Source organism: Panicum virgatum, chromosome 5K (assembly GCF_016808335.1).
Source record: "Panicum virgatum strain AP13 chromosome 5K, P.virgatum_v5, whole genome shotgun sequence".
NCBI classification, from domain to species: Eukaryota; Viridiplantae; Streptophyta; class Magnoliopsida; order Poales; family Poaceae; genus Panicum; species Panicum virgatum.
In genome coordinates this window covers 47,135,489-47,159,102 of record NC_053140.1, presented here as the reverse complement: position 1 = coordinate 47,159,102, position 23,614 = coordinate 47,135,489, and the positions used below count along the sequence as shown (strand labels likewise).

At 44.6% G+C, this 23,614-nt stretch overlaps 1 protein-coding gene across 5 annotated transcripts; it reads right to left on the bottom strand.

The window, feature by feature from the left end:
* Positions 1-1,191: 1,191 nt before the first annotated feature.
* Positions 1,192-16,801, bottom strand: LOC120707906. Of its 5 annotated transcripts, none has more exons than XR_005689167.1 (6): positions 15,912-16,436; positions 15,598-15,636; positions 15,413-15,509; positions 13,686-14,886; positions 13,494-13,599; positions 1,192-1,490 (listed from the first exon to the last, which is right to left on the bottom strand). XR_005689167.1 is itself a non-coding variant. In XM_039992967.1 (4 exons), the coding sequence occupies exons 1-4, from the start codon at positions 16,619-16,621 to the stop codon at positions 14,831-14,833; spliced, it is 342 nt and encodes a 113-aa protein (XP_039848901.1). In that variant the 5' UTR covers positions 16,622-16,801; the 3' UTR covers positions 14,534-14,830. The 5 variants fall into 5 exon arrangements, 1 of the variants encoding a protein (XP_039848901.1); XR_005689169.1 differs by having other exon boundaries at positions 13,690-14,886; XR_005689168.1 differs by having other exon boundaries at positions 13,694-14,886.
* Positions 16,802-23,614: the final 6,813 nt, after the last annotated feature.

Here is a 23,614-nt window from a genome sequence, read left to right as displayed (position 1 = left end):
TAGTTGCTACTGTATAGGGCCTACACAGGATACCTTTGAGGCGAACTTCGAAGATTGGAGTCGGTTATTTTCTACACCTAACCAGAAGGCCGATCCTACCTTCCACACACCAGTGGCCACCGGACGTCCAGGTAGAGACGTAGGGCCTCCAGAGCGACACAGCTACTCTACAGACCACGTCCACGCTCAGCGTAAAAGAGGTCGACATGGCCGGGGTGGTTAGGAGGTGCTTCTAGCTATTTCTGTATTTTTGTTATGGACATGTCGTCATGTTATACTTATTTCGTTCTTATGCATCACCTATTTCATTCTCATTTGCGTATGTGTATGAATTGCTAACTTATACTTTTCATATTCACGTACTTTACTGATGGTTTTTATTTGTATCCAAAATATCTAAAACCACATCTAATGGCCCACTGCTGTAATTTTGCAGGGAGGGGGAGCCTGCCGCCCCCTGCCACCCAGTGGAGGGGCGGTAGGGGGGCCTGCCGCCCGGCAGGGGGCGGCAGGCTCCCGCCAAGGGCCTCCGTGCAAATAAAAATTATTTTTATTTACATATAAGTCCCTGCCGATAAAACTGTAAATTGTGAAATCGAAAATATATTTCTGTAAAAAATGTTTTTGAAAAATATAAAAATAAAAAAGACGCTTGGGAGCACCGACAGCTGTTGGGCCCGCATCCCAAGAAGGGCAGCAAGCTAGCGGCAAATCAGGGGCATGCACAGGCTCACGAGACAGCAGCCCAAGGAGCACGTGGGATCAGGCCAATCAGAAACTGAATCGGCGTTGCCGCGTATGACCAGTGTGTGGACTATATTTTGCACGTATGTTTGTAGTTGATGCGAATTTTAATTCGTGCATATAATATTTATTGTTTCAGATTTTCAGACTGCTCTCATCATTTGTAATCTTTTATGTTTACTGATTGCATGATTTCTGATAGGGCAACTTCATGTGTTACAACCATGCTTGGTATATTTAAGAGTATTCACAAAGCATGATTCTCCATGGTGTCATCATTCAGAGTAGACCACAAAATCCTACTTCAAGCAGAGTGTTTCAAAAATGTTAACCATATGTATGATGGAATAGATCAAATGGTTGAAATACAGAAATATTATATTTGTGATAGGATTCATTGCAAGGAAAAAATGTTGATACCATATACGAAAATGAGACAAATCAAGCTTTGTAAACTAATTTCAATTGTAGAAATATCTCCTGAATGCTTGTATCTTGACAAATATGTCCAAGATATATCTTGGTGACATACATCCAATATAATTAATAAGATAAATAGTATGATCTACATATGATTGATCATTGCTATTTTTATGGCATATTCTACTTGTATCCATCACCCATCAAATTCAAATGTGAAATCGACCTTACAAAGTGGTACTTTCATGATCGAATGGGTAATCTGCTCAGGCAACTCCTCTCATCCTTCTCAGCAATCATCTGTATGTACAGGAAGGTAGAAGCTTCTGCATACATATGTCGAGCAAGCTGTTAGCGAAAGAATCTTGGATATTGTTGATTCGATAATCTGGCTCCATGTAGAGTCAACGGATAGGCACTATAATGAGCAGAATTAAGGACTGCTTGGTTTGTCTTCAGGCTTGCCATTTCCTGCTCAAAACAGCATCCTAGGGACCCAAAGTGGTGAGAGATTGTAGCACCCCATGTGTTAATCACCTATAGTTATGGTTAATCGTGTATTTGATATCATGGTTAATACTAACCTTGCATGCATAAAATCTTTTAATTACATTTTTGCTAGTTGTTAACACATGAATTGATGACTAGTTTTCAAATTCAATGTAAAATGCTTTGAAAATAACTTTTAAATTCTTGCTCAAATGGACTTTTGCCTAAAAACAAAGTTGTAGAGTTTTAAACTGTGAACAATTTTCATGTTGGTGGTTTTTCAAGTTGCTACACAAAAAATTAGGAAAAAGTTGAATTCAAGCATGAATAGGACAACCAAGTACTTTCTTCAAAAATTTAAATTTGACTTTTGAACTAAACCTCAAATAAAGTTTTGGCTGAAACAAAAGTTGAAGATCTCGAAATTCTGGACAACTTTCGTATTCAAAAGTTTTCCATTTGAGGCCATGAAGAAGGAGAAAAGGTGAGTTTACGAACTGGGCTTTGGAACCTCGAATTATTTACAGGAATGCCATTACTACATCTCCTCCTCTGCTCGCTGCTCGACACGCCGCCGGAGCCGTCGCCGCTTCTCGACGTCCGCGTCCACCTGTCGGCCATCGCGCCCCGACCTCTTCCGCGTGAGCTCGTGATTATCTCCTCCCGGTGACGTCTTCGTTTTCCCCTTCCCTTCCTCTTCCTCTTCGTGCTTGCGCCGACCCGAGCCGAGCAGAGCCGCCGTCGCCGCCCTTCTGGCTGCCCCTTGCCGCCCCGCATCGATTCAGCTCGGCACAACCCTTTTTGCCTTGCCCTCCACCTACGCCGCCCCTCACTGAGCCCGACCGAGACTCTCCCCGGCCGAATCGGACCCCGCCACCACCGGCCGCCACTGCTACTCCGCCGGGCAGCCACCCCGCACGTCGAGTTCAACCCTCGGGCCTTCCTCTCCCCAAATCGAGTACCCGGTGAGCAGCACCGCACCACCATCAACCTCTCAGGCCCCTTTCCCGGCCATCTTGCTTGCTGCGCCGCCAGGAACGCCACCGTCGCACGCCATGGCCGCCACCCCGCCGAGCTCGCCATAGAGCTCCACCCTCCGCTCTCTCCCTGATCAAGCCGACCCATCCACGGGCTCCCTCATGCGCCGGTGATACTCCCAGGCCCGAGCCCGCCCCGAATCGGCTGCCGGAGCGCCGCCTCCGCCGACGCAGACCACCGCCTCCGCCGACGCAGACCACCGCCGGGCGCCGGCCGCCGCGGACAGGCCACCTCCGGGCACCTCCTCGCGCTCCAAACCACTCTACAGGTTCGCGCTGACCTCCTCTTCTTTTTCCCCCTCTTTCCCCTCGCCGCCGGTGAGCATCGTCACCGGAAATCGAGCTCCCGTGCGCTCCTCTGTTCCAAAACGCGACCAGGGACCTCGGGCAACAATTGACACATGTCCAGGGGGTTTTCTGCACATACCAAGACTCAGTTGAATAGTGTCGCGCTGGACCTTTTTGAAATTTTTGGCTGAAACTTTGAAAAATCATAGAAAATCGTAGAAAATCAGAAAAATGCAAACTAAAATTTGTTGGATTCCTTGTTCTAAGATCTACAACTTTCCATGCAGGTTAATCTTCAGTTTCTAAATAGTTTTTGCTCTAGTTTAAATGTTAATTTAAGTGGTTGCAAGCTTTGAAAATGCTTAGTAAATAGTAGAAAAATGGTAAAAATGTAAAACCACTTGGGTTAGTTTTGTTTTGGCATGAATAACTTAGTAAAAATATTTAACATGCTGGTTGTTTAATGTTTCTGTGATGTTTTGATTTAATAATGAATAATTCTTGTTTTAGCTTGTTTATTTAATATCTGCAGTTTTCGAAGTCGAAAAATTATAAAATTTATGCTGTAGTTTACTCTTGGCATGATTAGTTCACTGTAAAAATTTCAGATCCAGAAGCTTTGTGCATGTTTGTAAATCTATTTTTGTTCTGTTTGTCTTGCTAGGGCTAAATTAAATGTTTTCTTTTGTCAATAAATATTGGAAAAATATTGTTGCATGATTTATCAATAGCTCATCATGCTGGTAACTTTTGGTTGCTAGATCATGTCCTCAATTTAAGTTTTTGCATTTGTTTAGTTTCTAGCTATATCTTTCACTTTCCAAAAGTATTGCTAAGCCATTCTTTTCAGCATGGTTCAATACGTCAAGTATGTCATTTTTGGGTGAATCATGTTAACTTTTGTTGGCTAGAAGATTTGGCTAATTCCTGAATGTTGGATGCTTGCAATGGTTTAATTTAAGTTAATTTATGTGGCATGCTTGATGTGCTTGCCATCTCCTATGAGATGCTTGAGTGATGGTTAAGTTAAATAGCTCTAGGTGCTTATGCTAGTTTGTTGTACTTTTATGAATGCCTTGCATGTTGCACTTCAATGCATTCATACCTCAGCATTATTCCATATCATCTAGGTACGCTAAATGTGCGACACTTGGAACCGGAGGGCGATGTTGAAGCCGAGCCAGAAGATGGTGCACGGGTGGACCAATCCAGAAGACGGAAGGACCGACTGGAGTGCATGCTTGGACTGGGATGATGTCAAGCCGGTGCAAGACTACAAGCTAACTAACTGACTTTGTGTCAAATCCAGGCAAGCCCCGGAGCATAACCCCTAATTTGAGTATTCAATGTTTATTTAAGTATTTGTGCATTTACGTTTTTAGGAGTTGTATGGAACCCTAGTATGCATGTTTCTCCCTAGGTACCTATGAGTCTATACTAGTATACAGGTGTCGTTAGTATTGCCATGCTTAACTAGGATCCGGTAGAAGTCGAGTGATTGCTGTCACTCGCGAGCTATAGGTTCTGTTACTTATGACAACATGGCTTGAGAATGAATCAATGAGGAAAGAGAAATGGAGACCGGGCGGAGATGATTTTGGTTTTGGATATGGAATAGAGGGAAAGTAAGCCTCCGCCTGTGTCGATTGAGGACCGTACCGTTGTTGGCCCTGCTGACCGAGTTTGAACAGTACTAACCACATGCCGGAAGTAGGAGGTAGTCGAAACCGGTAAGCTAATTACCTGATTTGCAACGATACTTTGAATCGCGACCTGCTACTCTGGGAGTGGGATGATGGCGGGTGTTGGAGTGTATGTCGCCTCCGGGTTCTCTGGGAGTTCGCTGTGAGGGGCCCTTCACCCGGGTTTTGGCAGGCGTGATTCAGACGTCGGGGTAATGATGGGAACATTTGACGCGTGTGGCCCGGCGTGGGTTGCATGTGTCGTGTGAGTTAGGTCCACCTTGCAAGGTTAAATCGGATCGATTCGCCGTCTCTCTCGGTTAAGAGAACCTTGGTCACTGCGTCACATTGTAGTAAAAGATTGAAATGAGATTGGAAAGTTGAGATTATGAGATATGAGTGTGGTACTCTAAAAAGATAATGTGATCAACCATGCGTGCTCTAGATATTCAGACAAACCTAGTTGGTATTTGTATGATAAATTTGAGCTAAAATATTGAAAGTAAGGATCCACTATTAGTAGCTTTTCAGCGAAACAAACCCAGAGCCAAAAGCCTGCATGTCTAGGAGTCGGCTAAGTATATACCATAGTCGGGTAAGCCTTGCTGAGTATTAGTATACTCAGGGTTTGTTGTTACCCTGTTTTCAGGTATTTATTGTTGGTGGAAGCTGAACAGGATTCACGTTGGTGGGCTCGATGTGACATCCTCCCGACTTCGTAGATCTCGTGGTTTTCAAACTGAACTTCCTTTCTAAATTTCCGCTACAATTTTAACTCTGATAACTTTTATTTAAACTTAATTGTAATACTTTGCTTTGTAAACTTAATTTTGAGAACTTTAGTCTGCTTGTAATCATCTGTGCTCGTCTTCATGCGAGACTTCCGGTGTTTTCGATCCTTAACCCAGCAGGCTGTCGGATTACACCGTTTTAAGTGCGCGGTGGCTTGATTAATACTTAAAATGATAGTTAGCGTACTTAAGCCGGTTTAATCTGGGCGGTTCTGTCACAGCTGGTATCAGAGCCGAAACGCACTAGAGATGATTACTTGTATGCTTAATTAAGTTTAAAACTAACTTTTTGGTTTGCAAAATGTTGGTTTCGAAAACTTGACGCTAGTTGCGCTAAGGAATAAGATAGATAGTTCGTATGCCCTATCTAGGTTTAATTAGCTATGGTGGCATCTATATATCTATTTTATTCCAGCACTTCCAGCTCTTTACTTTCTGTTAAAATTTACTTTCTTGCACAACTGGTATCTAATATTCTGTAACGACGCACCTACGCTCAGGTGAGCAAGGTAAGCATTCCTGGTAGTCCTTTAGAATAGCTCACGTGTTTCATACGTGTGCGGGTCCCGTATGATGAGCATACGAGGAGGTGATAAGGTTCAATTCAAACGAGCCTGTCGCTATCTGACGCCTGATATGGAGTGCGGATTTCCCACCGTGTGATTGTAATCACGGCCATCTCGTAAGGCAATGTTACGAGGTGAAGACCTGTTATGTGATTAGACATAACCGTGTACCTTGGGACACGTGTACCCTTGGGTGTCCCGTAAGGCGATTTGTACGGGAAGTGAATACGTTGCCCCGGTGACGTATGAAGCGCTGCCCATTCAGCGTCGAACGTTTTGGTGCCATCTCTATAGTGGATGGCAATGTATGTGTGAATATGTGGGAAACTGCATATGCGTTACCCGTGTGGCGTAGGACACATGGGGGCCGTTCGTGAGTGCTGGCACGAAGGGTCCAGAAATGGATTTATATATCTCTTTATATATTGTGTTTGTCTGCAGGTACGCTAACCACGTTACGTAAGCGTTGAACGTAAGAACGACTAGTATATATAGGGAGAGTACGTATTGTGCCACCGGTTGTCCCCGTATGCCTAGTTATTGGCAATTGTTTGGGTGAGGAATGAATAGAACGTGCATGCATCTTAGCATAATCTTGAGTTTGATTGATTGTCATGCTTGTTGAGTCGTTTACTAAGATGTGATGTTTTTACCTAAAGGTTCACCTAGGTTTTGTGTTGTAGTAGTGGGCTAACATAATCTGCTAGACTAATCTTGGCTTAAGAAGATCTTTTGCAAGTTGGTGGCTTGGGTCGTATGTGAATCTTATGTTTCTCTTAGCCTGTCATTCCAATCGAACCCTTGATCTAAGCATTGCACTTGTTCTAGCAAAAGCAAGCTTTTCCTTCAATGTCTAAGCCTCAATGTTTGTCAACAAAATCCTTCGATCCATCGTTCAATGACCGGCCTATCATTGATGTCGTAATCTATATTGTTGGCTATTTTGATTCTAACACCGGAACCTTGTACATTCCATTCTTGCTCAGTAGTTTTGGATAAATTAAAAAGGTTCATGACAAAATAACTTTTTGAATATAGTCATTGCAACAATCATGCATCACGTCATTGGTCAGTGCATGGTGTTGCATCATCGTCGAGAATCCATAGATTGACTAACGGGAATGCGTTCGAGTGTAACATCGTGGGTTGTCTTGGGTTTCCTCTAACCTATCTTGCCTCTTCTGGCCTGTTGGGTTGCTACTCTTGATTTCTCTTGTGGTGGTGTTTAGTTGCATGACCCAGATGCCGCGACGGAACCTAGGGCCTCATGTGTGCTGCAGCCACATGATTGAGCCACTAGGAGCGCGCTGGTGTCTAGGTATATGTGACGTAACTCACTGCAACCCTCTTTTATGCAACCTTGCTAGTGTCCTAACTTCTAATCCTTACTCAAGGGTATAGGGTTAACGCGAGGTTAGTCACGAGGGAACAGTCATAAGACGTGTGTTGCATTGTGTGCATCACAAATTCATCCGTGTATGCATCATATTTTATGCACCTCATATATGCATAAAACATGGGCATCATCATCTTTGCACCATGATGTATGCATCATTGGGCCAGCATCATGGCAATTGCATTGTGTCATATGCATCATTTCGCTCGTGCATGGAACACTCCATCCTTGTGTTGCACCATCATCGCAATCATACATCTCAACAGTGCATCATGGTCATGGTTATATATCGAGCATTGCACTCTGAGTTGGAGCATTTTGTCATTATCCCATGATTGCATCGATATAAATGGGCATGTTTTGCAACTAGCATCATGCAAATCATTTAGGTAATAAACTCTGAGCAGGGATGTTCCAAACACCACTCGTAAATCAATCTCTCGTACTATTCTCACTTGCTATCCATAAGTCTTGTGATGAATGTCGCCGACATTTGTCATCCTCATGTTGTGATCTTAGCTCTATGAGAACTTGATCACCTTGTCTCATCATTATTCTTGTTTGGTTTGATCTTTCCCTTCTTGATCGGAAAACCTTACATCACTCAGTTGTCCAATCTAGTTGAAGGGTCGTGTACAAATCGAGTTCGGTGTTTTCTTAAAAGCATTATCGTCATCAGGAGCCGTCCCTGGCTGCATGCAAGGAGGAAGTTCCTCTCGCCTTAGTGGCAAAATCCTAGTGCTGGAATGCGATCGTAATCTTTTGAGTTCCATAAATGACCCTGATCAAGGTTTGCAACTAGAAAATCTTATATGCAGTGCTAGTTACGGTTGTTTGTGCTGCAAAAATCCAGTATCTATGCATCGTGTAGACCTTTTGTTGAACCGCCAACCTAGTTAAGTTTTCTCAAATACTCATCTATATCTGTAGTAGGCTCATGTGCCTGCTGGTCAAATCCTACCAAACAATCATGGTTGAACCTCTCTGTCGCTTATTCTAAAGAGGATCTAGTGCAAGGTTAATCTCTTTTTGTGCCTTGGCCTCAAAATCTTTCCCTCGTAAATCATGTCATTGCTTTATCAGCCAAGTATCTAAATGGTGTATCGGTTTGTTCCATAGGTCCTGCTTGTTTTCCTTATAGTTTCCGCAAGACTATGAAGGTTCATTGGGCTTGATCTCGTATTGCTGGCCAACTGGACTGCATCTCATATTGATTGTCAATCTGGCGATCTCTTGTTGGACCCAGCTGTATGTGAAGCTAAAGCAAGAGTCTTATGCCCTGTAGCTTTTGGCGTTTAAAATCTTTGTTGCTATCATGTCATAACTGGATCACCTCTTTGCTATCCCTATTTTCCGTAATGTCCGTCCATGCATGATCTATCGATGCTACATGGGAATTTTCATTGGTGGTATCTCTGTAAGGGTGTCATGAATAACGACTGACAATGTTGCAATGAAACTCAGAGCCTCCTCTGAGCAATCGACAAGTGGTTGTGCTATTTGGCACGCACTGGTATCGAGAATGATAGTCATGATTCCTTATGCACCTACATCGGTGTGCTATCTACTCGTGAGCCATACTCACATCTATCTCTATTGTCTGCCTGGAGATCTATATATCGGACCCCAAATCGAGTAAGTCCTTCTTCCGAAGTTGCGAAGAGGATAATCTTAGAAGGAAATGGTAATGGGTGTAAATGTTAGAAGATTGCAAGAGGTGGTAGACAAGGGATCCTAGTTAATCTGCCGAGATGATCAGGCAGCATATGCCATCACCGTTGGAGCAAGAGGGCATACAACGCGTAAAGTTGGAGAAGTTACCAGTCGGACAAAATCGTGGAAGATATCGAGTTTCTTACACTTTGCTTCTTACACTTTCTTTAAGTTCTCAATCCTTATCTGCAACGACTTCTACAATCAACATCGATCTTCTCTGATGTGATTGTTTCCTGCCGCTTTTGGTGGTTGATCTGTTCCTTTATCCTTGGAAGTCTTTCGTTCTGAATCTCGGGACGAGATTCTTTTAAGGGGGCAAGGTTGTAGCACCCCAGGTGTTAATCACCTGTAGTTATGGTTAATCGTGTATTTGATATCATGGTTAATACTAACCTTGCATGCATAAAATCTTTTAATTACATTTTTGCTAGTTGTTAACACATGAATTGATGACTAGTTTTCAAATTCAATGTAAAATGCTTTGAAAATAACTTTTAAATTCTTGCTCAAATGAACTTTTGCCTAAAAACAAAGTTGTAGAGTTTTAAACTGTGAACAATTTTCATGTTGGTGGTTTTTCAAGTTGCAACACAAAAAATTAGGAAAAAGTTGAATTCAAGCATGAATAGGACAACCAAGTACTTTCTTCAAAAATTTAAATTTGACTTTTGAACTAAACCTCAAATAAAGTTTTGGCTGAAACAAAAGTTGAAGATCTCGAAATTCTGGACAACTTTCGTATTCAAAAGTTTTCCATTTGAGGCCATGAAGAAGGAGAAAAGGTGAGTTTACGAACTGGGCTTTGGAACCTCGAATTATTTACAGGAATGCCATTACTACATCTCCTCCTCTGCTCGCTGCTCGACACGCCGCCGGAGCCGTCGCCGCTTCTCGACGTCCGCGTCCACCTGTCGGCCATCGCGCCCCGACCTCTTCCACGTGAGCTCGTGATTATCTCCTCCCGGTGACGTCTTCGTTTTCCCCTTCCCTTCCTCTTCCTCTTCGTGCTTGCGCCGACCCGAGCCGAGCAGAGCCGCCGTCGCCGCCCTTCTGGCTGCCCCTTGCCGCCCCGCATCGATTCAGCTCGGCACAACCCTTTTTGCCTTGCCCTCCACCTACGCCGCCCCTCACTGAGCCCGACCGAGACTCTCCCCGGCCGAATCGGACCCCGCCACCACCGGCCGCCACTGCTACTCCGCCGGGCAGCCGCCCCGCACGTCGAGTTCAACCCTCGGGCCTTCCTCTCCCCAAATCGAGTACCCGGTGAGCAGCACCGCACCACCATCAACCTCTCAGGCCCCTTTCCCGGCCATCTTGCTTGCTGCGCCGCCAGGAACGCCACCGTCGCACGCCATGGCCGCCACCCCGCCGAGCTCGCCATAGAGCTCCACCCTCCGCTCTCTCCCTGACCAAGCCGACCCATCCACGGGCTCCCTCACGCGCCGGTGATACTGCCAGGCCCGAGCCCGCCCCGAATCGGCTGCCGGAGCGCCGCCTCCGCCGACGCAGACCACCGCCTCCGCCGACGCAGACCACCGCCGGGCGCCGGGCGCCGGCCGCCGCGGACAGGCCACCTCCGGGCACCTCCTCGCGCTCCAAACCACTCTACAGGTTCGCGCTGACCTCCTCTTCTTTTTCCCCCTCTTTCCCCTCGCCGCCGGTGAGCATCGTCACCGGAAATCGAGCTCCCGTGCGCTCCTCTGTTCCAAAACGCGACCAGGGACCTCGGGCAACAATTGACACATGTCCAGGGGGTTTTCTGCACATACCAAGACTCAGTTGAATAGTGTCGCGCTGGACCTTTTTGAAATTTTTGGCTGAAACTTTGAAAAATCATAGAAAATCGTAGAAAATCAGAAAAATGCAAACTAAAATTTGTTGGATTCCTTGTTCTAAGATCTACAACTTTCCATGCAGGTTAATCTTCAGTTTCTAAATAGTTTTTGCTCTAGTTTAAATGTTAATTTAAGTGGTTGCAAGCTTTGAAAATGCTTAGTAAATAGTAGAAAAATGGTAAAAATGTAAAACCACTTGGGTTAGTTTTGTTTTGGCATGAATAACTTAGTAAAAATATTTAACATGCTGGTTGTTTAATGTTTCTGTGATGTTTTGATTTAATAATGAATAATTCTTGTTTTAGCTTGTTTATTTAATATCTGCAGTTTTCGAAGTCGAAAAATTATAAAATTTATGCTGTAGTTTACTCTTGGCATGATTAGTTCACTGTAAAAATTTCAGATCCAGAAGCTTTGTGCATGTTTGTAAATCTATTTTTGTTCTGTTTGTCTTGCTAGGGCTAAATTAAATGTTTTCTTTTGTCAATAAATATTGGAAAAATATTGTTGCATGATTTATCAATAGCTCATCATGCTGGTAACTTTTGGTTGCTAGATCATGTCCTCAATTTAAGTTTTTGCATTTGTTTAGTTTCTAGCTATATCTTTCACTTTCCAAAAGTATTGCTAAGCCATTCTTTTCTGCATGGTTCAATACGTCAAGTATGTCATTTTTGGGTGAATCATGTTAACTTTTGTTGGCTAGAAGATTTGGCTAATTCCTGAATGTTGGATGCTTGCAATGGTTTAATTTAAGTTAATTTATGTGGCATGCTTGATGTGCTTGCCATCTCCTATGAGATGCTTGAGTGATGGTTAAGTTAAATAGCTCTAGGTGCTTATGCTAGTTTGTTGTACTTTTATGAATGCCTTGCATGTTGCACTTCAATGCATTCATACCTCAGCATTATTCCATATCATCTAGGTACGCTAAATGTGCGACACTTGGAACCGGAGGGCGATGTTGAAGCCGAGCCAGAAGATGGTGCACGGGTGGACCAATCCAGAAGACGGAAGGACCGACTGGAGTGCATGCTTGGATTGGGATGATGTCAAGCCGGTGCAAGACTACAAGCTAACTAACTGACTTTGTGTCAAATCCAGGCAAGCCCCGGAGCATAACCCCTAATTTGAGTATTCAATGTTTATTTAAGTATTTGTGCATTTACGTTTTTAGGAGTTGTATGGAACCCTAGTATGCATGTTTCTCCCTAGGTACCTATGAGTCTATACTAGTATACAGGTGTCGTTAGTATTGCCATGCTTAACTAGGATCCGGTAGAAGTCGAGTGATTGCTGTCACTCGCGAGCTATAGGTTCTGTTACTTATGACAACATGGCTTGAGAATGAATCAATGAGGAAAGAGAAATGGAGACCGGGCGGAGATGATTTTGGTTTTGGATATGGAATAGAGGGAAAGTAAGCCTCCGCCTGTGTCGATTGAGGACCGTACCGTTGTTGGCCCTGCTGACCGAGTTTGAACAGTACTAACCACATGCCGGAAGTAGGAGGTAGTCGAAACCGGTAAGCTAATTACCTGATTTGCAACGATACTTTGAATCGCGACCTGCTACTCTGGGAGTGGGATGATGGCGGGTGTTGGAGTGTATGTCGCCTCCGGGTTCTCTGGGAGTTCGCTGTGAGGGGCCCTTCACCCGGGTTTTGGCAGGCGTGATTCAGACGTCGGGGTAATGATGGGAACATTTGACGCGTGTGGCCCGGCGTGGGTTGCATGTGTCGTGTGAGTTAGGTCCACCTTGCAAGGTTAAATCGGATCGATTCGCCGTCTCTCTCGGTTAAGTGAACCTTGGTCACTGCGTCACATCGTAGTAAAAGATTGAAATGAGATTGGAAAGTTGAGATTATGAGATATGAGTGTGGTACTCTAAAAAGATAATGTGATCAACCATGCGTGCTCTAGATATTCAGACAAACCTAGTTGGTATTTGTATGATAAATTTGAGCTAAAATATTGAAAGTAAGGATCCACTATTAGTAGCTTTTCAGCGAAACAAACCCAGAGCCAAAAGCCTGCATGTCTAGGAGTCGGCTAAGTATATACCATAGTCGGGTAAGCCTTGCTGAGTATTAGTATACTCAGAATTTGTTGTTACCCTGTTTTCAGGTATTTATTGTTGGTGGAAGCTGAACAGGATTCACGTTGGTGGGCTCGATGTGACATCCTCCCGACTTCGTAGATCTCGTGGTTTTCAAACTGAACTTCCTTTCTAAATTTCCGCTGCAATTTTAACTCTGATAACTTTTATTTAAACTTAATTGTAATACTTTGCTTTGTAAACTTAATTTTGAGAACTTTAGTCTGCTTGTAATCATCTGTGCTCGTCTTCGTGCGAGACTTCCGGTGTTTTCGATCCTTAACCCAGCAGGCTGTCGGATTACACCGTTTTAAGTGCGCGGTGGCTTGATTAATACTTAAAATGATAGTTAGCGTACTTAAGCCGGTTTAATCTGGGCGGTTCTGTCACAGAGATGCTGCAGTAGAAATAAATGCAATCAGAGATTCATACCACATGTTTCACTGCTAGCTTGAGATCAGACGAATTGCAGTTGATCACAAGAGCAATGATCACAGCTGGAGGTAGAACAGAGTATGCTGTAGATGTAATCAGTTACCTAAAATAAATGTAGCCAAATATACTCAGATCTGTAGTTCTTTCATAAGAGTGGAAACAAATAGGTAAGACGTATGCCAAGTTTACCTACTTACACAATGTTTGAAGGTCCACAACAGTGGGCATACTACTATATATAGCTTACGCTTACTGCACATCTCTCAAATAAATTGTGAAATCAAGATGACTGAGTCCATAATTTAGACATATATTATTTAAAATAGCTAGGGGATCAGAATAACCAACTTGAACGAAAGAACAGTAAATGAAGTCTCCACCGAAATTTCAGTATAGTCAAGCATGCAACATTAAAAGCTGAAACTGACACTTATGGCAATTTGGCGCACAGAATCCAATAATAGCAGTAAAACATGTAAAAACTCAGAATTATTTTGCTGTCCATTGTCTTGCAAGTGATGCTTCAAGTGATAGATGCAAATATGGGGGATCAATGCATTAAATTCCTAGTAGTTAGAAGATAGGAGAACATTAAAACAATCAGACTGAAGCCAGGGTATGGTGCACACCTCATGCTTCCCAAAAAACTATTTTGGGTGGATAGCAATACCTGTAGGAGATGATAGAACAGAAAGAGAAGCGTCCACGCAGCAGACATTCAGAACATAACAGCAATGAATAACAGACAATCAGACTGAAGCATGATTGGACCTGTAGCTTAGCTAAGTTTATATGGAATGGTGTCGGAAAATGTATATGAAGCAAGTTTTACCATGGATGTCAAATTTGGTAGCTCCACAAGAGCACCTAGCCATGGCACAGGTTAAATCGTATTCTCAAGCACTACAGGTGAAATTGGCCTATATTTTTGCTTAAAGTTCATCACTTCTCTACTAATCAGGACACAATCAGATCAAGAACTTCTTTTTTTTGTTTTGCTTTTTGCAGAATAATCATAAATTCACAAAAACCGCGGAGACTATCACAGATCCAATGTTAGGAACAGTATCTAAAGGCATAAACGTCAGTTAAGAGACTCAAACCCAACTACAAAGAAAACATTAGCCATCCATTTCCATCTCTACTCATTCACTGGGAAGGCAAAGCGAACCTTCGCATCACATCTGCAAACAATGACACTGTACAGTAAAGGTTTACCAGATTTGGCCAAACCATGGTAGAAGTTTTCTCTATTCAGTGGACTAATCTTTGTTGCCCACTGCCTCTGGAAGCTTGTATGTCGGAGGCCTGTCTGCGCCTCGCCTTGAGTATTGTCACCACCGTCTTGCAGCAGCCGCCGCTCTCTTGGCTCTCTCCGATGCTTCTTCCTCTGACGGTATCCACCAGCAATAATCAGATTCAACAATACAAGAGTTGGTAGAGAGACAGTAAGGGTCTAATTGGTTTTCTTCCTGCTGCAGCTTGGCTCGTATCAGCCATACATACAGGCCCCCGCCGGCTAAGCTTTCAAGGTGCAGAGACCCTTTGTTTGGTTTCCGTTCTCTCGCAGCCAGGCTAGCTAGTGAATTTGTTTGGTTACCTGCATAGCTAGTGCACCCAACTGCCTTTTAGCCTGTTTGCACGCTACCCGAGTGCTCACCTTGCACCACGTCAACCTGGCTCGGGAGAAACGAGCAAATTCTCCGTATCCCGTGAGCCAGGCTGCAGCGCTGTTTTTGCATCTGTGAAGCCAGGCCAAGAACCTTCCACAGGTAACCAATCAAGGCTTCCCTGCATCCGGCGGGCCTGGTTGGCCGAGATGCAGTGAGCCAATCAGCCCCTAAGTGGATACACATTTACTAAATACTACAGAGTAACAAGGGTACTTCTGAGGTCTGATAATCTATTAGCATTACCATTGTTTTGATCTCGTGGTGGGGATCCCCAGACATCGCTCCAAGACCTGCCTGTGTCTGAATTCTCTTGGTTCACCATCCGTGTTCTGACTTTTTTCTGAAAAAATAATGCAGATTTAGATTTGAAACATTTATATTTTTTCTTTTGAAAACCATTGCATAAGGTGAGTGCAACCGAACAGTACCAAGACTTTTGCTTGCCTCTTTTCCCAACGAGCCCTTGCCTACCACATATAGAAAACATATCAATATAAGTTAACATTTAACAACAGCACAGATAGGCAGTGTTTAGGTCCAGAAGAAATTATGCTACTGATACAATTGCACTTCGGTAACCTCGATATTGAATGTATGGCATGAACAGATTACTTTGAATCTTTCCATACAGAGCAATTATGTTAATTTGCATCCATGACCGAAGAAAATGGAATTTTATGAGCGTGCCATGGAGTAAATTAGGTAAAGCAGATAAAATTTACATGAATAAAGATATAATTACCATTTGAAAAACATCGACCGAAGCTCCCATACCAGCAAGCATCAAACCAACTTGCTCACATTTGAAATTCCAATTACTGTACTGCTAGAAGAATTCCGGATAATACCAGCAGATAATTCTTCTAAGTTCATAACTACTCAATGCAGTATGAGTGCTTATATAGAAATGCAAATTAACCAAGCTTTGTACAAAGCGGCTTCTAATTTACTATTTGAGAGCCTTTGCTTCATAACGTGGATGCCGGCAACAGATAATGTAAAACACTTATTTATAAGCACTGTCTATTTTCTGTAGAGTAACTAATCGAAACTACTTAGCAATAAACATTGGATGTGATAGATGTCAGTGTCGTCCGTTAGCACATTGATTATAGGAATTTAAAAACTTATTATTGAACTGAATTGCACAATTTACGGAATCAAGGATACATTGGATTAGAAATTTCATTTGGAAAAGGTCTAATCAAGTAGGAAAATGCATGGTTCAGTTGTCCCTGGCGAAATCAGTAGTTACTTTAAATGAAACAGTGTTATCCATGTAAATTGAGCAATGGCACTCGCCTTAATTATTCTGGTGAGAGCAGTGATGCAGGTTTGCTGTGAGTGATGGTGACCATTTGAGATGTGATTATGGCGGTTGACCCATATAGTCGAACACCTTGTGTGCGTAGACAGCAAATATTCATCCGCTCTTGGATCAAAGGCATCCATAGCTGCGAGAGCTCCGCTGAAATCGTTGTGTTTATCTGACAAAAAAAGGATTAGGAGAGGAGCCCTGAACAGGATGATGCAGCAATAGAGTATCAGCGACGGGGCGGCCTCCAGCGACGCCCATACTCTGCCCGCAGGTAAGCTGCCGCGGCTCCGGCTCCGTTCACTTCACCCTTTGCTTGCTCGAGATAATCTTTGGTGAGAGGAGGAGACATGAGAATTTCATCTTCTGCTTGCTCTCGATGTGGAGAAGAACAGTCGCAATGCTCGAAGTCTGCAGAAGCCGTCACCCGGGACACACCGTTGTACTCCCGCCCCGCGTCGCCGATGGAAGGATTGCTTGAGACCAGAAAAGATCGGAGGCGCAGGGGGAGTGGGTGGCGGCGGGCGTAGGGTGTCGCGGCAGGGGCAGAGAAGAGGTAGTGGCGGGACTCCTGCGCGAGGTACGCACCGGTCAGCCCGCGGGACGCGCAGCGGCGGCCGGCACAGGCGAGAGCTGCGCGCGGGGGCGTGCTATCGTGCGCCTCGGTCCCTCCCCACTCTTTCTCTCTCTCTCTCTCTCTCTCTCTCTCTCTCTCTCTCTCTCTCTCTCTCTCTCTCTCTCTCTCTCTTTTCCCTGGTCGCGGTCGGAACTCGGACCAGCAGCAGGGTCTCTCTCTATCTCCCCCTTGGTTGCGGCCGGAGCTCTAGCCGGCGGCGCGCGAGGCGCGCGAAGCCAACGCCGAGCGGGGGCGCGGCGGCGGCCCTGAGTGGAGGCGCGGCGCGGCGCGGCGGCGGCCCTGAGCACAGATGCATGCGGTGGTAGATCGCCCGGCGGCTGAGGCGGCGGGCGCGCGGCGGCGGCCGGTCAGGGGCGCGTGACGGCGTTCGCCGCAGCTGAGAGCTGCGCGCGGTGCCATGCTAGCCTGCGCCCCTCCGCTCCCGCTGTCCCTCCACGTGCTCTCTCTCTCTCTCTCTCTCTCTCTCTCTCTCTCTCTCTCTCTCTCTCCGGTGAGCTCAGGCCGGCGGCGGGCGAGGCCTCGCGGCGCGCGGCCGGCGGTGGCCCGCATGCGGAGCGTGTGGCCGCGGCCGATTCGTGGGGCGCGCGGCGGTGGCCGGGGGTGGTGGCGTGGACTGCGGGTTGATTTCAAAAAACTTTAGGGGCTTATTCAAAAGAAGTTTTGAGAGAGGGGAGTGGACGGCGGGTTGTATTCCGAAGAAGTTTGAGGACTTTTATGCAAAATTACTGGAAAACGAGAGATCTGGGCCGTCCGCCCGGCCGATCCGACGGTCGGGAGAAGCTGGCGACGTGGCCTGCTTCTCAGGCCTTGGAATTGGCTGCGAATCGTAGGGTAAGATTTACTCGTCATTTAAATTGCTGATCTACTGTTTAGATTAGATTGTTAATGGATGCAATGTCTTTTATTGGTACATTGCTTGCTTGCCTAATTATCTCAAATTAGTTAGTCCTTGGCGTGCTGTGTTAGCTCTTGTTAATTAGTTTTTGTTATCGCTAACCTTTACTAGTCTTTTTAGTGAGACTTGTAATCGGCTCTTTGGATAAGTTTTGCTATTGTTTGTTTTTTGAGCTTTGATAATCATTGTTGAATCTCTGCATGCTTATTTAAGTAAGCTCTATTGCAAGTCTAATTGAAAAAGCTTTTACGGCGCTTTGATATTTTAGTGCTTCGTTTTGTGCTTAGCTTTGCTTAAGTAATATGCTTTTAACTTGCTTTCACTTTGCGTCGAGGCTTTCCTAACCGTTTCTAGGGTGAACTCGTCACGTGTTGGTGTCACCTTGGCGGTTAGAAGAGAGGTGCGTCAGGTTGAATTCGGGACATATGCCTTGTTCTTTTAGAGAATTTTTTTTAAGGCTCCCATCCCCCTCCCTCCCCCTGGTCGCCTGGCCCTTCAGAGGCCAGGTCCAAGGCCAGGTTCGGGCCGGCCCATTCCCATCTTTGTCCACAATTGGTATCGCAGATCTCACTGGATCTGGACTAGCACCGTAGCACAGGGCATCACTCGGCGTGCAGTGCTGATTAGTGACGACGAGCGGTTGGCGCTGTTAGAAATCTAGGCAATTTTCGGTATATTTTAATTCCAAATATTAATATCAATTTCATGATATAGATGAGTGATAATGTGTGTACAAGATATGTGCATGTGTTCATGTTATTCTCACTAATAAGCATGAACAAAGAATTAAACCAAAGTAGGTTTAGTAAGTACCCCAAGGCGGGACCAGTGCCGGAGGCACCGGTTGCGCCGTTACTAGCTGGAATAGACATGCTATTCGACTGGTCTTGCTCGAAGTAGCCGAACTATGTCGATGCAGGAAGATGTTCGCAGTGCAGTCCCACGAACGGTTACGCCGGGAAGTAGACGAAGTAGTCGTTCGCACGAGCGGTTACGCCGGGAAGTAGACGAAGGAGTCGTTCAGGGAGCGAGCAGTCGCGTGAAGACGCTTCCCAAAAACCTAATTGCCCGCGTCCCGTGCAGGACCTTCAGCGAGCAGAGGTTCCGGAGGCCCTGCTCTCGCTAGACCTGTGCGCGCAGTGCTAGCGGTGGGGAAGGCAGAAAGCAGCTGAGGGAGAAGGGAGAGGTCTCCTGAAGAGGAGTACCTGGATGAGTGCTTGAGATGAGTGAGGATGAGAGGAGAGGGTGCTGGTTTATATAGGCATGATATGCCTCGGGTTCAACAAACCTAGACATCATGAATGGCTTTGATGAGCGGCAGTTAATGTGCCTCAGGTTCAACGAACCTGGACGTCGTAAAGAGCCTTCAATGTCCGTTCATTAGTGATGACATTAACCCTCTGTTTTAATACTCTTTACTGCAAAACATCCTTCTCATCTCAGCACATCACGTCGCACCGCACCGCACCGCACCGGCACCTGCACGTCACGTCCGGCCGGCCGGCCGCACCGCGCCGCGCCTCGCCTCGCCTCGGCCACGGCCACGGCCATGGCCCGGTCCGGCCCGGCCCGGCCCGGCCCGGCCCGGCTCGGCGAGGCGAGCGAGCGCGCGCGCGCGTGTGGTTCACCGTCCTCCTCTTACCGGCTTCACAAGTGGTGTACACGAAGTCCACCTTTTAAGTCGGTTGAGATCCTCCTCAATTCCCGGTACGGAATTAAGCATTGATTCCCTAGCATTAATAGTGGGCTTTAAATTCTTTTAATGCTTTAAAAGTAATGGGCCAAGCCCATTACTCCAACAATCCCCACCAAGAAATTCAAGCCACACTAGAAATACCCTCATTCCCTCATTGATATACCAGTATTCGACAGAGACTGTTAAGTTGAACTTCCATCTAGGACAAAGGCTACACTTATTCACAACTGTGCAATGGACTATGCCTTGAATTGCCAGTTTTGTGCAAATAAGTTTGACCAGAGCCCTACACTGGTACTAGGCTACAAAAGCATCCCCGCGGTTTGGAGCTTATAAGTCATACTCCATGCCCTTCATTAGTTTCTAGAGAATACCCAATTCTCATAGACCATGACCAATGGTCAAACTCATATAGGTGTGTTCCTTTCAGATGTTCTGTAGGACAACATCTTTGTTTCAAGAAAACAACTCATTTGTTTAAAAGAAACCACCTGGCACACATTAAGGTATAGACCAACCTGCCATACAGATTAGAAGAGAAATGCACCTTATACACGGAATGAGCCCTTTTCACAAAGGTTCTCTTCTCACAGTCAGACTTTAGTTTGTTTCACCATCCTAATTCATGGGATCTCCGATCACATAGGACAGGTTTCCACTATAGAATGACTCACGTGGGTCTCAAGCCCAATTCCATATATGCATTGTCTATCAAATTTCGTGAAAGACCCTTTGTAAACTGATCTGCCAGATTTTTAGCCGTCTGAACATAGTCCAGGGCTATAACTCCGGAGTTTTTCAATTTTCTGACAGATTTCAACCGCCTTTTCACATGTCTAGATGACTTCATGTTATCATTTGAACTATTCACCTTGACAATTACCGTTTGATTGTCACAGTTCATTAGGATTGCCGGTAACGGTTTTTCAACTATCGGCAAGTCCATAAGGAGCTCACGAAGCCACTCAGCCTCAACAGTGGCGGTATCTAATGCTGTGAGTTCTGCTTCCATAGTTGACCTCGTTAAGATGGTCTGCTTGCAAGACTTCCAGGAAACAGCTCCACCACCAAGTGTAAACACATATCCACTTGTGGCCTTTATCTCATCAGCATCAGAAATCCAATTTGAATCAATATACCCTTCTAGTACCCTTGGGTACCCGGTGTAGTGAATTCCATAGTTCATTGTCCCCTTCAGATAGCGCATTACTCTTTCAAGAGCCTTCCAATGATCATCTCCCGGGTTTGAAACAAACCGGCTCAGTTTGCTTACAGCAAACGAGATGTCAGGTCTTGTAGCGCTCGCTAAATACATTAATGAACCAATGATCTGAGAATATCTCAGCTGATCTCGCATTATCCTTTTGTTCTTTCTAAGAATTAAACTGGCATCATATGGTGTTGAGACAGGTTTATAGTCGCTATAACCAAAGCGACTTAACACCTTCTCCACATAGTGAGACTGTGTAAGAATCACCCCACCATTGATCTCTTTTACCAGTTTTATATTAAGGATAACATCAGCTTCTTCCAGATCCTTCATCTCAAAATTTTGAGATAAAAACTCTTTGACTTCCTTAATCACATTAAGGCTAGTGCCAAAGATCAGTATGTCATCCACATACAAGCACAAAATCACTCCTTCAGCCCCACCATAGCGATAGTACACACATCTGTCAGCTTCGTTCACAACAAAGCCGGCAGAGGTCAAAGTTCTATCAAACTTTTCATGCCACTGCTTAGGCGCTTGCTTGAGACCATATAAAGATTTTAACAACTTACAAACCATCCCTTCTTGACCCTTTGATACAAACCCATCCGGCTGATCCATATAGATCTCCTCTTCTAACTCTCCATTGAGGAAAGCCGTCTTAACGTCCATCTGATGAACGAGAAGACCATAAGAGGCTGCCAGGGAAAGTAACACTCGAATTGTGGTCAATCGGGCAACTGGTGAATAAGTGTCAAAGAAATCTTCTCCTTCTTTTTGGGTATAACCCTTGGCCACAAGCCTAGCCTTGTACTTTCAATAGTACCATCTGGCCTAAGCTTTTTCTTGAACACCCACTTGCATCCAACCGGTTTACATCCATAAGGACGTTCAACGACCTCCCAGGTTCCATTAGACATAATAGAATCCATCTCACTCCTTACTGCTTCCTTCCAATAGTCAGCATCAGGAGATGAATATGCCTCTTCAATGGTTCTGGGTGTATCATCTATGAGGTATACAATGAAATCATCACCAAAAGACTTTACAGTCCTTTGTCTCTTGCTCTTTCTCGGAGCATCATTGTTATCCTCCTCAGGATTTTCTACAAGTGTATGTTCATTGTGTTCTATCGGCTCAGTAGAGCCATCATCCTCGATGAACTCTTGCCTAGATGAACTTGTTTCATCTCTCATGGGAAAAATGTTTTCAAAAAATGTAGCATCTCTGGACTCCATTATAGTACCAACATGCATGTCAGGTACTCCAGATTTCACTATTAAAAATCTATATCTAACGCTGTGAATAGCATAACCTAGAAAGATACAATCCACAGTTTTAGGTCCAAGCTTACGTTTCTTGGTTATTGGCACACTCACTTTTGCCAAACAACCCCATGTACGTAAGTATGACAGTGTTGGCCTTTTCTTCTCCCATTCCTCGAATGGAGTTATCTCTTTATTCTTTGTAGGAACACGGTTTAGGACATGACATGCAGTCAATATAGCCTCACCCCACCATTCCTTGGAAAGTCCCGCTGTATCTAACATGGCGTTAACCAAATCCGTTAGAGTGCGGTTCTTTCTTTCGGCAACCCCATTTGACTGAGGTGAATAGGGAGGCGTCCTTTCATGAATAATACCATGTTCCTCGCAGAATAAAGTAAATAAAGTTGAGAAATACTCGCCACCACGATCTGACCTAACTCTATTGATCTTTCTCTCAAGTTGGTTTTCTACTTCAGCTTTATAGATTTTAAAGTAGTGTAAAGCTTCATTTTTTGACTTCAACAAATAGATGTAACAAAATCTAGTACTATCATCAATCAAAGTCATGAAATATTTTTTACCACCTTTTGTCAACACTCCATTCATTTCGCACAAATCGGAATGAATTAATTCTAAGGGTGCCAAGCTCCTTGCCTCCGCGGTCTTATGAGGCTTACGAGTTTGTTTTGATTCAACACATACATGACACTTAGAATTTTTGACAAAAGTGAACTTTGGAATTAAGCTCAAATTAGCTAAGCGCATCATACAACCAAAATTAACGTGACAAAGCCTCGAATGCCAAACATTTGTTTCATCAATGTTAATAACATTGTATGCAATTTTATTACAAACATCTGACAAAGAAAGACGGAACAAGCCTCCGCTTTCATAATATTTTCCAACAAAAGTACCAAACTTAGACAAGATACATTTATTGGACTCAAAGACTAATTTGAAACCATCTCTACACAGTAGAGAGCCGCTGACTAAATTCTTCTTGATGGTGGGGACATGCTGCACGTTCTTCAGCTGCACGGTCTTCCCCGAAGTAAACTTCAGATTTACCGTACCAATACCAAGAACACGCGCATGTGATCCGTTCCCCATCAGCAAGGAGGAAGTCCCGCCGGTCTGGTAAGAAGAAAACAAAGAAGCATCAGCCCAAACATGAATATTAGCACCAGTGTCAACCCACCACTTGGGTGAACCAAATACTGAAAGAACAGTAGGTAATAAATTACCGTACCCCGAAGTTCCTCCAGGCTCGCTAATAACCATGTTGGCGGAGTCGTTGTCTTTGCGGTTCGGACACTTTGCAGCAAAGTGATCCGTACTAGCGCACACATAGCAAGCTCCCGTCTTCTTCTTCTTCTTAAAAGTGGTTATCTTCTTAGTCTTTGGTTGGTTCTGCGGTGGCTTTT